Source organism: Mus caroli, chromosome 10 (assembly GCF_900094665.2).
Source record: "Mus caroli chromosome 10, CAROLI_EIJ_v1.1, whole genome shotgun sequence".
Lineage (NCBI taxonomy): Eukaryota > Metazoa > Chordata > Mammalia > Rodentia > Muridae > Mus > Mus caroli.
The window spans coordinates 65033575-65048822 of record NC_034579.1 but is presented as its reverse complement, the minus strand read 5'-3'; the positions used below and the strand labels follow the sequence as shown (position 1 = coordinate 65048822).

General features: G+C 43.3%; 1 protein-coding gene across 5 annotated transcripts in view; it reads left to right on the top strand.

The window, feature by feature from the left end:
* The window catches only part of Bicc1 (BicC family RNA binding protein 1), a 219437-nt gene extending 215879 nt beyond the window's left edge, over positions 1-3558 (top strand). For 3 of the 5 annotated variants that reach the window (XM_029482953.1, XM_029482955.1, XM_029482956.1), the window contains one exon: positions 642-914. In XM_029482953.1, the coding sequence (XP_029338813.1) occupies positions 642-775 (134 nt within the window). In that variant the 3' untranslated portion in view covers positions 776-914. Of the gene's footprint in view, positions 1-641 lie in introns of all 5 variants that reach the window. The other 2 variants (XM_021173984.2, XM_029482954.1) reach the window with 1 other exon arrangement.
* Positions 3559-15248: the final 11690 nt, after the last annotated feature.

Below are 15248 nucleotides of genomic sequence, written 5' to 3'. Positions count from 1 at the left end.
ATTTTTTTCCCCTGACAATTTAGATTTCAGTATTGTTTTTAAGTATTAATTTCCTAAGTGGGTAAGATCTTTACTAAGTTGATGGTTTTTTTGTGCAGAGCTCTCCTTTGTGGCTAACTGGCTGCCATTTGGGAAGCACAGGCTTGGTGCGTTGGTGTGATTGTCGGGTGGTGGCTTAATTCTCTCCTGGGTAGCCTTCTGGCATGGGAGTCCCTCTCCAAGTCTGACTTACTTGCCTTCATGTTTCCTGTGTTTGACATGGAGTGTGTCTGTGTGTGTATGTATGTGTGTAATTTATCATCTCATGTTAAAACTACACATGTGCCTCCATGCCTCTGACATTTTGGCCTGCAATACTGTCTGAGATGGCTAGGGATTTCTGAGCATGACACCTCCCTGAGTTTCACAACCATAACACACACCATTTGCCCTGGTTTCCTAGGTGAGCAGGAAGTGCCTCTCACACAGCAGGCTGTGTGATGTTCAGAGATGCTGTCTAGTAACTAGAATGTCTACCTTCTGCCTCCAATGGGGCTTTCCCCACAAAATCCACTACCCCCCCATCCTCGGAGCTCTGATACGTGCTCTCGTTAGGCAGGGCATCTCTCCACTGACCTTTCTCTCTTTCATTCTTTCCCTAGAGCTAAGTAAAAACCGAAGAAAACTTTTTGAACCACCAAACGCATCATGCACCTCCTTCCTGGAAGGCGGAGCCAGTGGGAGGCTGCCTCGCCAGTATCATTCAGACATTGCCAGCGTCAGTGGCCGCTGGTAGCGGTACCTTCTGGACACGCACCTGCTATCTTGCAAAGGTGGACACGATCTGTGGACAGTTTTCACTGCACTCACCTGTCCTTGGCATTCGGAGTGTCTGGTATCAGGACCAAAGTGTTGAATTCGTACCCGTACTTCATTTCATGGCAAAAAAAAAAAAAAAAAAAAAAAAAAAAAAAAAAGAAAAGTGTCTCATGTTCTCACGTTGCCATAAAAGCACCAAAGGGAGAAATGCTTTTATAAACTGGCAATTGGACAGAATTTGCAAAATGAGGGTAGGGCTTTGTTTCTTTCTATTTACCTATATTACATATGCACTGATTTTTTTTTCATGGTACCTATAATGAAGGAGAATTTTGACATCTGGGATGCCAGAAAACTTAGAAGTTATTTCTGTTGGCTTGAACTGTCTTGGTGTTTGGGGATTTGGAAAAAAAAATAATCAAGGTATAATTTTCTGCTTTAAAATGATGAGTGAGGTCTTCCAGCACTTTACACGGTCTAGTTGCCCCTCCTGTGGAATCTGTCTCTCATCTCTGTGTTTCTGGTATTGGTACACTTTTTCCTGGCTCCATCACATGGTTATTTGAAATGGTACTGGACCTTAATTAGTTCCCATGCAGGATTTTCTGTACTGTTGGGAAATGTGGGCCACTTGGCTCCGGACCAAATTCAGTTCATTTGTGTCAACATCTTAGGAACCCTTGGCCATGACTGCCGTCCACTGACCAGGTACAAAAGACAGACCGAATGGACTTTGCAAAACTAACTCTTCTCAGTTGGCATAGTTAGCTGCTGTCTGTATTGCTAAATTTCAATGGCTGTCTGAAGGCCAGGGGGCTGGTCTTTTAGTAACTGCCACTAAAGGACATTTATTTATATCAAACTTTTATTTTTAGATATTATAAGCATACAGTAGATAACTGATAAGATTGATATTTTCTAGAGATTTATGGTAGAGATCGAGCTGCATTCATAACTGGAGCCTTAGGTTGTCACTTTATTTAAAAAAAAAGACAAGCAACCATTTGACGAGACAGCATTGCTGCCATTATGGAGAGAAGAGGCCCAGCTTCCTTACCCAGTAGCTCCGCCCCCTGTGGGTCATGAGACTTTCCCCAAAGTGCCTTTGTCTGCCTGGAGTCAACTTGGATCCCTTGGAAACATAAAAAGGGTCCAGGGGACAGCTTATCCAAGAGCTAAATTCTGAAGGAGGAGAAAAAGTTAAAAAAAAAAAGGCTTTCTAAATGGCCAGATTTATTGTTACAATCTTATACTGTGAAAGTCCAAGAGATTAGCGAACATTATTTCCTGTCTTTGCAGACCATACAAAGGTTTTCGGTCCAATGAAGAAAACCACTCAAGTGCCTTTCTCTCTTCAGAGCTATATTCTTACCAAATGTACACAGGTTTTTTTTGGGGGGGTGGGAGGGAACTTTTCCCATAGGGCATGTTGTCAGTTACCTTTAGTGATGTGTTTATGTTAATATGTTAAGGCTTTCTGTGTACAATAAACCCCTCCCTCCTGTTCTTGGTAGAGAGGAGTTGGAGGATCATGCACACAGCTGGGTGCCTATGCAAATTCGAGGTACGAAATACTTGCCTAGCGGTTTCTTCCCGAGGCTAACTCTGGTCACTAAAGAACTGAAGGGATTTTTACACAGAGAAAAAAAAAAAAAAAACGGTTTTTGCTTTGAAAAACATCGGCTACCTGGAAGAGTAGACGATGACCACGGACTTGCCACAGCGGTAATAATCTACCTGGCGTCAATCTCAGCTTGACCGCATAAGGATACAGAATTGAATCACTCCCTGTGCAAGCATTGTGTGCTCAGATGACCGCCCGAGGCTCGTCACATATCCGGTTGACCACTTCAGAGGACTATTCGGTTCTCCACTCCACTGAGAGCTCAGTGTGGACTCTGCCATGCATTTATTTGCTAAAGGGAGGAGAGGAACCAAATATTCAATAGTAAGCTGGTTTAGGTTGTGTACGCAGTGCTTCGATTTCATGCCAAAGGGAAACTGTCCACTCCAACTTGATTAAATAGGGAGGCTAAGGAATAATTAAAAACACTGGAAGGTTTTTCTCCCTTTCTCTTGATGCAGCGAAGGGAATATGGCACCAGGGCCTGCAGAGTTGTTGGTGTTCTTTGCCATGCACGGAATATTTGGGTTGTTCGAAGTAATGTTAACTTTTAGCCAACCTGGCTGTTCTCCTGATTGGTCATCTGTAAATATGGAGCAGACCTGGATTGTATGTCGTGGGGAGTCCTTGTCCTTTTTAATCACTTTTTAAAAACCCGTGAGATGGGATCAATATTGAAAGTGGGGATTTTTTTCTAAAGTAATCTTTAAATGAGAAATAAATTTATATAATCCCTTTGTATTGCTTTCTACATGGGATATGTGTCTCTTTTCTTTCTTTAAACTCTTCCCACCTATACTCCATAGTTGTCACTGTTTCCAGCAGAGTGTGAATGTGACCTCAGCAGAGTTGAGTCTCTGTCTCCTCTCCTCTCACCATCAACAGGAAGCTGATGGACTTTATTTCAGCCAGTGAATTTGAGAGTAGTGATTGGTCCTTTTCTCGGTCACTGGCCAGCGGTATATACAGGAAGAGTAACACTGGAGTAGGTTTGATGTTCCTCTTTTGTTCTTTAGTAGAGACTCAGGCGGGACCACGCAAGTGGGTTCCATGCTTACTTGAGCTGAGTCTGACCCTGGTTTCCTTACAAAGACTGTTGATCTGTCCAGTGGATGGGCTATGGTGACATGACCTGAGATTCAAACCAGCCTCGTTCTCAAACTGAGATTGGAACTCGTTACTATGCCTGAGATGTGGCTAAATATTTAAGCAACCCTAGTCTTTGGCACCCTTACAGTCTCAGGAACATCTCCACATGAATTGTGTCAACAATTCTTGGTAATTATCTTGAGAACAAGGGTTCCTTGTATGACTGAAACTTTACAAGTGGCTCAGTGAACAAATTGCCACCCATTCATTTTTTATGCATATAGAATTTCTTATATATGCTATATATGTGGCATCCCATAGTCGGGGCCCAGTAGTGAATGAAACAGAACCCCTTGGGCTGTCAAGATGGCTTACTGGGTAAAAGTGCCTGCTACCAAGCCTTGTGACCTGAGTTCAATTCCCTAGCTGACTCCTACAGGTTATCATTTGACTACTACGTACAAGTGCTATGGCATGTGCATTCTTCCCACACTAGATGAGTGGATAGATGGGTAGATGGGTATGCTAAAAAAAGGGGGGGGGGAGAATGAAACACACCCCCGTGTCCTCAGTAAGCTGACATTCTGAATGGAAAAACGGAGCTGATGAGTGTGGTTTAAGTATGAATCACATGACATTGTCTGGAAACACCTCTTTATTCCAGCTGAAGAAAGTGCCTACAGACCAAAAAGGATGCAGCTAAGTCCAGCTTATTAAGCCAGTGAGGTCCCTGGGGCTACTTACAGGAACACGGGTGATTCAAGGACAGCTTCATCACTAGTGAGCACTGCCCACAGCACAGCTAGCTCATGGGCAGCTACTCCACTGAACAGGTCTCAGCCCCAGACAGCATTTATCTTTTGTGTGCTTTAGCTGCCCTAAGTCACTGGACAGCAGGGCAGAATGGAATGGTGACTGGCGTCTCGGTGGTTTGAGGGTCTCTCCACTCCCCATCAGGGTGAGAGTGTCAAGGACCCCATTACCATAGAGATCAGCTGTCAACTATGCAGCTTTCCTGCTTTTGCCACATCTTCTGTGGGACATCATAGCCAGTCTGCTTTATGATGGATGATGGCCTTGTCACACCAGAGCAAACCCCTCCCTTACAACACGGTGGAACATGTCTACCTTTGTACAGGAGACTCTGAAAGTGCTCTGTGGGAGAGCTTTCTGGAGCTGTCTAGAAGTTCTTAATAAAACCATTAAGGGTGTCCATTGCTTCAGAACAGACCCATGCCAATGATTTGTTCACAATTCCCCTCCCCTCTTTCCAGCTGTGCAGTTTTAATTATATTCACAAAAGGAGGGTGTGACTGATGGGCTGTGACACCCCTCAGAGTTATGCTGTGACAACGCTAGGGACCTCAGTTTTCTCAGACCATGCTCTAGGTTACATCATGGTGTATGGAAGTCAAGTTTACCATAAATGTGACTTTGCTATCAGGGTGGATGCTCAAGGCATGCTGTGATACTTGGGACTTAATTCCAGATGTGTAGATGGTAGACAGTGGGCTATTCAGATCTCCCTAGATGAAACTGTCCTCTGAGAAATTTATCCAGACTTGGAGTGCATATTACATACATTTTGATGTGTTGGAATGCATTTAACCTAATAAGATGGTATTTATGCAATGTGTCGGCTGATTTTAGGCCTCTATTCTCCTACCAACCTGCTCCAGGTAAACCAGCTTCAGGGAACCTAGCCACGAGGTAAAGACACCGGGTGGTAAGTCTGAGAAGGATGAAGTTCGATGTTATCTCTAGAGCATGAGAACACTCCCTACTGGAGAGACCTCCTGTGAAAAGCTGAAATACTTATATCTTTGTGGTGTTACTGATGGGACAAAGGGAACTGTCTAGGCACGGGGCATATAGCAAATATCAAGTCCACAGTAGCTCGCTGTTGTTATTAAGTAGTCTTTCTTTTTAGTAAATGCATGTTTCTTTCCCTTCATGGAAACCGAAACTCAGTCAAGTACTGTGAGGGTTAACTTTATCTGCCTCATTGGATAAAGAAACACTCAGAGCATTGGTGAGACACACCGTCCAGTGTATCTCTCGAGGCACTTTCAGAGAAGACAAACTGAGGCAAGAAGACCTGCTCTGACTTTAAATGGTGCCACCCTGTGAGTTGGAAGCCCAAGGTGAATTATGCTAAAAGCCAGGAGAGGGCATTCGCCCCTTCCCCTGCTTCCTGGTCCACTGAGCTATGAACAAGCTGCCAAGTGCCTTCACCCACATCCAAGGTTGTCATGCCTTCCTGCCATCCTGGACTGTATCTCTTCAAACCATGAGCCTGCTTGGAACCCTCTCCTCTTTCATTGTAACCCTTTCCTCTCTCAGTTGCCTCTGGTTGGATAGTTACAGAAATGAGAAACAGTATCTGCTGTTAGCATTTCTTCTAGACTCTGCACAACAGTTTCCTAGCAACAGCCAGGTAGGAGTCTAGCTTGCTATAAAAGGATTGTTCGGCCTCCTCATCCCTCTCTCTTCTTCTCTCCATCCCTCCCTCTTCCTCTCCCTCTCTCCTTCCCTCCCCCTCCATTTCCCTCCTTCCCTCCCTCCCTCCCTTCTCTCTACATGTGTTCCCAGCCAGCCTCTTCTCTCCTTTCTCCCCCCTCTCTGTCCCTCTCTTTCTCTGCCTCTCCTTCCTTCTCCCCTCCCTTTCCCATGCCCTGAATAAACTTCATTTTATACCAGACCCATCTATGGCTGGTACGAGGGTGGGGGTGGGGATATGCCTCATCACAGACCCAGTAAGGAACCCCACCACCACCACCACATCATGCCACTGCATTACAAAACATATTTCCCACTTCCTGGAGTGAATCCAGGGCATGATGCTGTATTGAAATGTCGTTGTACCAGGATCCTGGAGTTAGATCCATCCATCTGAGTCACCAGTGGGTTCGTGACTAGCTTTCCAGTCACTGGCTATATCTCATTCTTCGACTGTCACATTCTTATTTCTCCTCCTTCCTGGCTGCTGAGTTTCTGTCACTCACCCTATCCAGCTCAGCTCATCGCTGATTTTCTTCAGCTGGATAAATGAGCCTTGCTTTTAGGAGGAGCCGTTAGCATGGACTCGGGCTAATTTTAATTGTTTCTCACTTTAAAAAGCAAACAGGGTCTGCTCATATTTGACCCTTCTTCGAGATGTGGTCAGGCCATGTCAAAGACACTTCATCAAGGGACTGTGTTCTCGCTGCTGTCTGCAATGCACAGGCTCCTTCTGAAAAGAGGGAGGCTGATGGAGGCTGGCATTCCTGCTTGGGTTAGCTGTGAATTTGGCTTGGAATAGATTTGGGGGTCAGGGAGCCTGAGCCTGATTTTGGAAGGAGAATCTGTGTGGGAACAAGAACCTCGAGGGAAAAACCGCAGCAGCTACACATTTCAGACTGGGGGATTCCAAAGGCACAGAGACTAGAACTCAGTTACTGGGTGTGTATGGCCCTTTGTTAACGGGCAGTAAGTGGTTCTAACTTGTCCTCTGTGCGCCGTCATCCCTTTCAGTGGCCCTGGGACTCAGACTTTAGCAGAACATCTAAGAAACTATGTGCAGGCAAAAGCACAATTGTGTCTTGGTTCAAGCTACTGATGCTGGCAGATTCAGAGTCCCTGTGATAATGGTTTTTTATTGTTGTTTTTCCATTTGAAGATCTGGTGTGTGTGTGTGTGTGTGTGTGTGTGTGTGTGTGTGTGTGTTGGCATGGCTTCACAACTTTCCTCCCTGCTTGAGTCTGTGCCCTAACAACAACTACATGAAGTCACATCCTCCATGTAAATTCTTCCTGTGGCTTGAAAATTAACCACTGGGAGGAGGGTATAGGGGGCTTTGGGGATAGCACTAGAAATATAAGGGAAGAAAAATATCTAATTAAAAAAAACCCTATGCTATTAGGTAACTTTGCATTTAAGCTTCCAGTTAGACATTTGTGAGTTATATTAGGAATTGTGTTAATAAATAAGGCCTATGGGGTATTGCAAACTTTACATTTCTTATAGCTTCTTATTTAAATTTTTTTTTACTGTACCTTTATACATAATAAACATTTTGGCTAAATGTATTTGTTTTAAGGACATAAAAGTTAGACCATAGTATAAACATTCTTCCGAAACACATCGATTAACTTAATTGTTCTTAAGATGGAGCTATGTATTTCTGGCTTCCTGTCAATCACTGGTTTACAGTGCTGCATAGTATTCTGTTACCTAGATGTACCACAATCTATTTACCCTTCTTCTATAAATATTTTTCCTAATGTGAGCAATGTTAAGAAAAAGAAAAAAGAAAAGAAAAGAAAAGAAAAGAAAAGAAAAGAAAAGAAAAGAAAAGAAAAAAGAAAAGAAAAGAAAATTCACCAGTAAGCACAGTGCAGAGCAACAGGGACCCTTCCCACACACCTGCGCCACATTCCTAACTCGGGAGGGGACATTCTATTCTGCTACTTGGTGTATACTTTAAAATGTTTTTAAACACACATGAAACCACCTTCTAGAAAACTAAAAATAAGGCAGGAGAGGTTAAGGGAAGGTAAGCTTAGCCCGTGTCACACAATAGACTCGGGCACTGTCATATATAATGAGAATCTCTGACTTTAAAAAGTATATACATCCTAGAACTCAGAAAATTAAATACCAGACAAATCACCCCTTCAATAAATGCCCATATGAGCACAGTTCTCAAATGACCAGAGAACATGAAAAATAATGCTCAGTACCCCTGGTTGTCAGGGAAACACAAATGCATCTAACTCTAGTCAGAATGACTATCCTCACCCAGCCCTCAGCCCCCCAAGAATGATAAATGCTGAAGAGGGCTTGGGCAAGTGAACCTTACTCACTGCTAGGAGACGTGTAAAGGGGTATAGCCACTTGGCAATTGGTGTAGAGGTTATCGTGTGATAGAATTACCATGTGGTAGAACTCCACCCCTCCTGGGTCTATATACCCCAAGGAATATGGCCATCACAGGGATATTTGCACAAACAGTTTTGTGGCTTGCTCATTATAGCCAAGATACAGAACCAGCCTAGATGCCTGTAAACCGATAAATGGATAGAATACGGCATAGATACACCACAGAGTTTCATTCCACCATAAAAAGAATGCTGAAATGATCTTATTTGCAGAAAACACGGGTGGAACTCAAGATCCTCGTGTTCATGAGTAAGCTAGACTCAAATATCACATTCTCTCCTATGTGGAGTCTAGATTTTAAATATACACACATCTGTGAGTGTCAGCCAAAGGAAATCAGAAGGGTCCATTTGGTGGAGAGAAAAGATTTAATGGGAAGGAAGAGGGTGTTGGTGTAAAAGGTCAAAGAATAGATTTCTTGGTGCAGAGCCTGGATTGTAAAAAGCATAAAAAACACGAGGGGACAGGGCAGAGAGGAGAAGCTCGGCGTAGAGGATAGGATATGCTGACTGGGTGAGTGCGAACAGAGTACAGTGAGATCCAACCCTGAAGAGATCATGAAAACCCACTTTATATTTGATTTTTAAAACATCAGTGGGGTTGGAGAGATGGCTCCGTGTTTCAGAGCACTTCCGGCTCAGTTCAGTTCCCAGCACCCACTGTCAGGTGACTTGCAACAGCCCATCAGTCCAGCTTCACAGGAACTGATGCCCTCTTCTGGCCTCCATCGGTACTGCACCTATGTGCAAATTTAAAATAATAATAATATCTTAATAACATTAGTAAAAAAAGTTAGAAGTCCTAGAACCTAGAATTGAGTTAGAAGGGAGTGTGAAGGATGGGAATCATCTTTTATGTCTATATAAATTGCTGAGAATAAATGCAAGCTTTTGGGAGGATCCATATAGCACAAAGTAAAAACTGGAGCCAATTCCCAACAACCAGATGAAGGCTCACATCCATCTGCACAGCCTCAGTGTACTCATATACATAGAAATAAAATAAATAAATAAATAAATAAATCTCTAAAAAACTGGAGCCATGATTTTCGGCGCACATTTCTTCCACAGCCCTGGCTAATCAAGAGAGACAAGTCAGTCCACTCTTCAGAACATAACTTTCTGTATTGGTCACATGGATTGGGTGTGGTCTTTTCAGGTATAAAGTTCTGATTCTGCCAGCTTGTTGATAATGATGAAGGAATAGGATTCTGATATAGTGTCTAGTCTGCCAGGGTTTCCCAAGCCACGTGTGCTCAAAGCCATGTTTGTCTAATAGACAAATGGGTGTGAAGGACAGAGGAAAAGCCCTGTGTTGTCTACAGTCATTATCAGTTTCTAAATATCTGCTCCCACTTTTCCTGTCTGCCTCAATGCAGATGAGTTCGGCTCTTGAACTCGCCCCTCTACAACACCCACCCTTAGAAGACTGTTGAGTTATAAGAAGAAGCTCTAACTGTATTCAGAAAGTGTCTGTGGAGTTATCAGGTGAAACTGCACATTGAATGGGATGCACCAGCACAGATAGAATGGGGCATACTTTCAACTGTCTATGCCTTGGGCTGGAGAAAGTTCATGGACACTCAGCTAAGCAGGGCCCATGAGACTAACGTGAACATGCTTCTCTCCTGATGCCTGTGTTTGCAGCCTGTGCCTGTTCCAGTAGCCCCCACTGTTGGTTTCCATGCTACACACACTCTCACCCCCTACCCCCACCACACACATACACAAACACACACATATGACAGAGGGAAATAGCATTTTTAACCACTTGGATGAGAGTTTACTTGCTATGGCAGAGCCTCTGGGACCTTTCACACTCTAGAGGCAGAACATATCTGCTTTGACGTCCTTGATGGTTATCTGTAGGGTCAAAGGCAGAGGCACCCCCATCTTAGCATTTTGGAAATGACCTGGTACCACCTATACTCTAGCATGGGTAGCACAGATCACGTAGCCTCTAGCCATTCTGAATTCACGGATGTTGGAGCTTCACCTGTATGAGATACGCTGGAAAAAATTGACTCGAATATTCCACCGAGGCAGAAGCATTATCCAGATACCCACAGTGGAAGGTGATAAAGATGTATTTACTGATGGCAGGAAGGAACTGCAAACTGCAAACCACAAACTGTTACTCCACCTTCTGCCTAGAGAAACAAGCTGACAGCTGTGTGCAGAAAGAGTCCAAACCAGCACCTGTTGGGCCTGAGAAGAACCAGGTGCAGAGTGGGTCCTCTCTGTGGTGTGGTGGGCTGTGCCAGCCAGCTACAAGCTGCTTGTAGGTTCTGAGAACTGTAGCTCACCCAGAAAGGGAGGGTACCAAGGGAAACGCTGTTAAAGGAAATGGAAACGGGTTGTGGGTGTATGCATCCCAGCAAAGCTACAGCCTAGCATATAAGAATGAAATCTCTGTGCATTTGTACAGCCTGAAATGACTCGATGTCAAGTTCCACCAGCTGGCTACACAGGAAGATACTGTTGTAGCGATGAAGGAACTCCTGAAAACACACAGTGCCCGCAAAGGCTTCTGAGTGCTATTTAGGCCACTTCTGGGTGCTCCCTTGTGTTGGGGGATGGGATGGGGGTTGGGAGTAATGGGGATGGTGCAAGAGAAATACCCTTCCTATAAGAGAATGAGGAGTCCATGTGTATGTGAGTGTGCATGTGTGTGGGTGCATGTGTATGTCCAATATGTATGGTGAGCAGAGGCTGTATGCAAAATGCCCCTTTAAAAAACGACTCAGAGTACTTGACCCTGTTGGTCTCCCTGTGGAGTTCCTATCTCTTTTAACAACCTGAACTCCTAGGGCTCTCAGAGTCTGAACCACCAACCAAAAAAACATACACAAGCTGGGCCTAGGCCTTCCCACTCATTTGTAGCAGATGTGCAGCTTGACCTTCATGTGGATCCTGAACAATAGTACTGAAGGCTATCCCAAAATTGTTGCCTGTACATGGAATGTGTTCTACTAGCTGGGCTACCTTGTGTGGCCTCAGTGGGAGAGGAAGTGCCTAGCCTCAAAGACTTGAAGAACCAGGGGTGAGGGTGGGGGTGGGGGGATACCCAGGGGGAAGGGGCTAAGGATTGTGGGAAGGGGTGACCAGGAAGTGGGCAGTGAGCAGGATGTAAAGTGAATAAGTAAAATAAGAATAAAAGACTCAGAGCCTACAGCCAATGCATTGAGCCCTGCCCAACTGCAGTGTGTGCAGAGAAAGCCTGCACTAGCCTCATGCCTTTCCCTCAGCCCAGGTCCGCTTACTAATCACAGAGATTATAGAAGTGGGTACCTGAAACTGAATGCTATCTATCATCTGTAGAGTATCTGTCCATCAAATCAAATTGTATCATTTATTTATCTGTGCTTTTTCCTATGTAGAGACAGTTGGAAGTTAGCAAGGAAGAGAATAGAAATTCTCAGGGTCAGAGAACTGGGACAACAGGACAGAGGCAGACTCAAGCTACCTTGGCATTCGCTCCATAATCTCCACAGCTTAGAGGGGAAATCTCTCCTTAATGGAGTAAGACAAGTAAGACAACCAGTCAAGAGTCTCTGCCAATGGCAAGACGGAGGGAGGGAGGGAGGGAGGGAGGGAGGGAGNAGGGAGGGAGGGAGGGAGGGAGGGAGGGAGAGAGAGAGAGAGGGAGAGAGAGAGAGAGAGAGAGAGAGAGAGAGAGCGCGAAAGTACTATGGTGCACACTTAAAATCAAATTCAATTGTATACTGGCATTCCAAAACCACACATCTTCAAGAAAAAGCTACCTTCTAAGAAGGCCACCCCATAAAAATCACAGAAAGAGCTGATTCACCAGCTACATCCTATGTTCTCAGTGTAGGGACATGGGGAATGTGACTAGTTATGCACACTTGTAGCTCAGCACTTGGGAGGATAACTAGAGGCATTTTTAGTTTGATACCAACCAGAGACATAGTGAATTCCAGGATGCTTGGACTATGTACCAAAATACCATGTCAAAGGAAAAAATTTAAAACCTTCCTAATTTTGGAAAAGCTGTAACTATCAATATACAAGAAGCCTTTAAGACCTAAATAGATCTAGAAGGGAAGAATAGAATAAACAGGGACGATATCTTCATCAGTAGCATATTATTACCAAACTATCCAAAAATACAAGGCATATAACATTTAAATTTGACAGAGAAACGTTCCAATTTTCCTTTAAGGGTAAACATATTAGACTAATAACAGAGTCATCAGCAGAAACCCTGAAGCTCTGGAGGAAGTAGAATGAAATGTTCAAAGTCCTGAAAGAAAATTGCTAGTCAAGGTTATTATAACCAGGTAAACAATCCTTCATAGATGAAGGAGGCATAAGACCTTAGAAAGGAAGCCAAATCTGAGGGAATTCCTGACTACCAGGGCTTTACAAAAGGTGATGAAGGAAGTCTCAGAACCAGAAATGAGATAAAGATAATGATTATCTTAAAGATACAGTCCAAATCAATGGATTAAAAAAGGAAGGAAGGAAGGAAGAAAGAAAGAGTCAAGACCCAACAGCGCACTGCCTGTAAGAAACTCACTTCACTAGTAAAGATGCACACAGTGAAAAGATGGGCAACAGGTGAATGGAAACCTCTGTGAGTGATCATACATACACCGTAACAGAAGCCTTTAAAGATCATTAGAAGATAATAATCGCAAGCCCATATACACATGTATCACAGTACCCAACTACAAAACAGATGCTATTAGGATTAAAGGGAGACATATACTCATATACAATCATAGTAGGATATTTTAATAGCCTATTTTTATCAACAGAAAGCGAATCCACAGGTCTAAAATTACAGTATTTCCAATAGCATGTGAAATTGTCTCTGAAATAGACCATGTAGTAGACCACACACACACACACACACAAATCTTTTTAAAAATTGGGGGGGGGGGAAGCCATACCTGCTTATTTTCTAATCACAATAAAGCTAAAGATTAATAAAGAAATCCTGGAATTATATAAATGTTTGCAGATTTAATCATAATACACATCTGTGAAGGTACACATGGAAGCAAGAAGAGGACATCAGATCACCTGGAGCTAGAGTTACAGGCAGTTGTGAGTTACCTGTTGTGGGTGCTGGAAACCAACCTCTGGTCCCCTCAAAGAGTAGCAAGCACTTGCAACTTCTGAGCCCTCTCTCCAGCCCCCAGTGATACACTTTCCACTAAATTTTGTTCACTGAAGTTATACAAGGGATAAGAAGGATTTTTTAAAGGGAATTTTTTCGAGCATAAAATAGAAAAACATGTAGGGTTTGGCAAAAAGAGAGAAACTTAAAGCAATGAGGGTCTACAATGTAAAAAATGGTATAGGATAAACAACCCAAAGACACATCTCTGCCATTTGTGGTGGTGTACACTGGTAGGATTTGCTGAAGGAGGCAGAGGCAGGAAGATCACAAGTTTGAGGTCGGCCTAAAGATATATCTCAAAATCTTAGATAAACACCAACAAAACAAATTCTAAGCAAATATAATGAAAGAAACAACAAAGACCAGGCTGGAGAGATGGCTCAGCAGTTAAGAGCACTGACTGCTCTTCTAGAGGTCTTGAGTTCAATTCCCAGCAACCACATGGTGGCTCATAACCATCTGTAATGGGATCCAATGCCCTCTTCTGGTGTGATTGAAGACAGTGGCAGTGTACTCATATATATAAAATGAATAAATAATAACAAAGACTAGACAGAGAGTAAACAGATAAGGACTGAGCAATCAATGTGAAGTACCAGCGAAAGGCCAACAAACCTTCATCAAGATCAACAAATAAGTGTACCAACCAAGAAATAAAAGATTACACATGATAAATGGAAGTGATAAACATTATAACCAATATAATAAATATAAAGGGCCCTTGAAATTATAAAAATACATATACTAACAAATGGGAAAAATAAAAGAAATGAATTAATTTCTGCCCTCATGTCCTATGGACTCTGAGCCCTGAAGATGTGAACATTCTGAATAGACTAATAAGAAATGATATTGAATCAGTAGTTGTTGAATCAGTAGTCAAAGGAAAGCTTAGGACCAGATGGCTGAGTTTTACCAAGCTTTTAACGAATACTTAGTGTCCATTTTTCCTATATTAATCCTTAGGCTTGAACAGAGAAAACTCTTCTAAGCTCATGTCAGGTGACCAATGTTGTCTTGTTACCAAAACCTGGCAAAGACACAACAGAAACAGAAAATGAACACACACACACACCAATATCCCTTGTAAACATACATGCCAAAATTCTCAAGAAAATGCTGGGAAAATGGAGTTGGTAATGCATCAAAAAGATCATGCATTCTGAACAAATTCTTTTCAGCCCAGAGATGAAAGGAGGGTTCATCACCCACAAATCAGTCGATGTAAAGATTCACATGAACAGAAGGGAGGATAAAAATCAGAGTCATCTCAGGTGTTGAAAAAAGCACTTGATGAAATTCAGCTCTTCATCCTAGAGAAGAACCCTGGACCAAATTAGTTACAGAAGCATCACGCCTCACTAAAACAAAGGTGGTGTGTGGCAAACCCACAGCCAGCAACATCACAGTGACTAGAAAGCATATTAAGAGGTGCTATAAGATGCAAAAGTGTGTTATCTACCATGGGTCCTGTTCCATGTAGCACCAGTGAGGTTAGTCAGAGCAGTGAGGCAGCCGTGGGAGAAGAAAAAAGGCATATAAATAGGAAGTTGTGGGACGCCTGACTCACCAGCAAGTAAGACACAATAGGATCCTTCTGCACACGTTTATTGGGCTGCGCATTGACTGTGTAGGCGAAAGACCCCGAGCCCTGGGCCTCTCACTC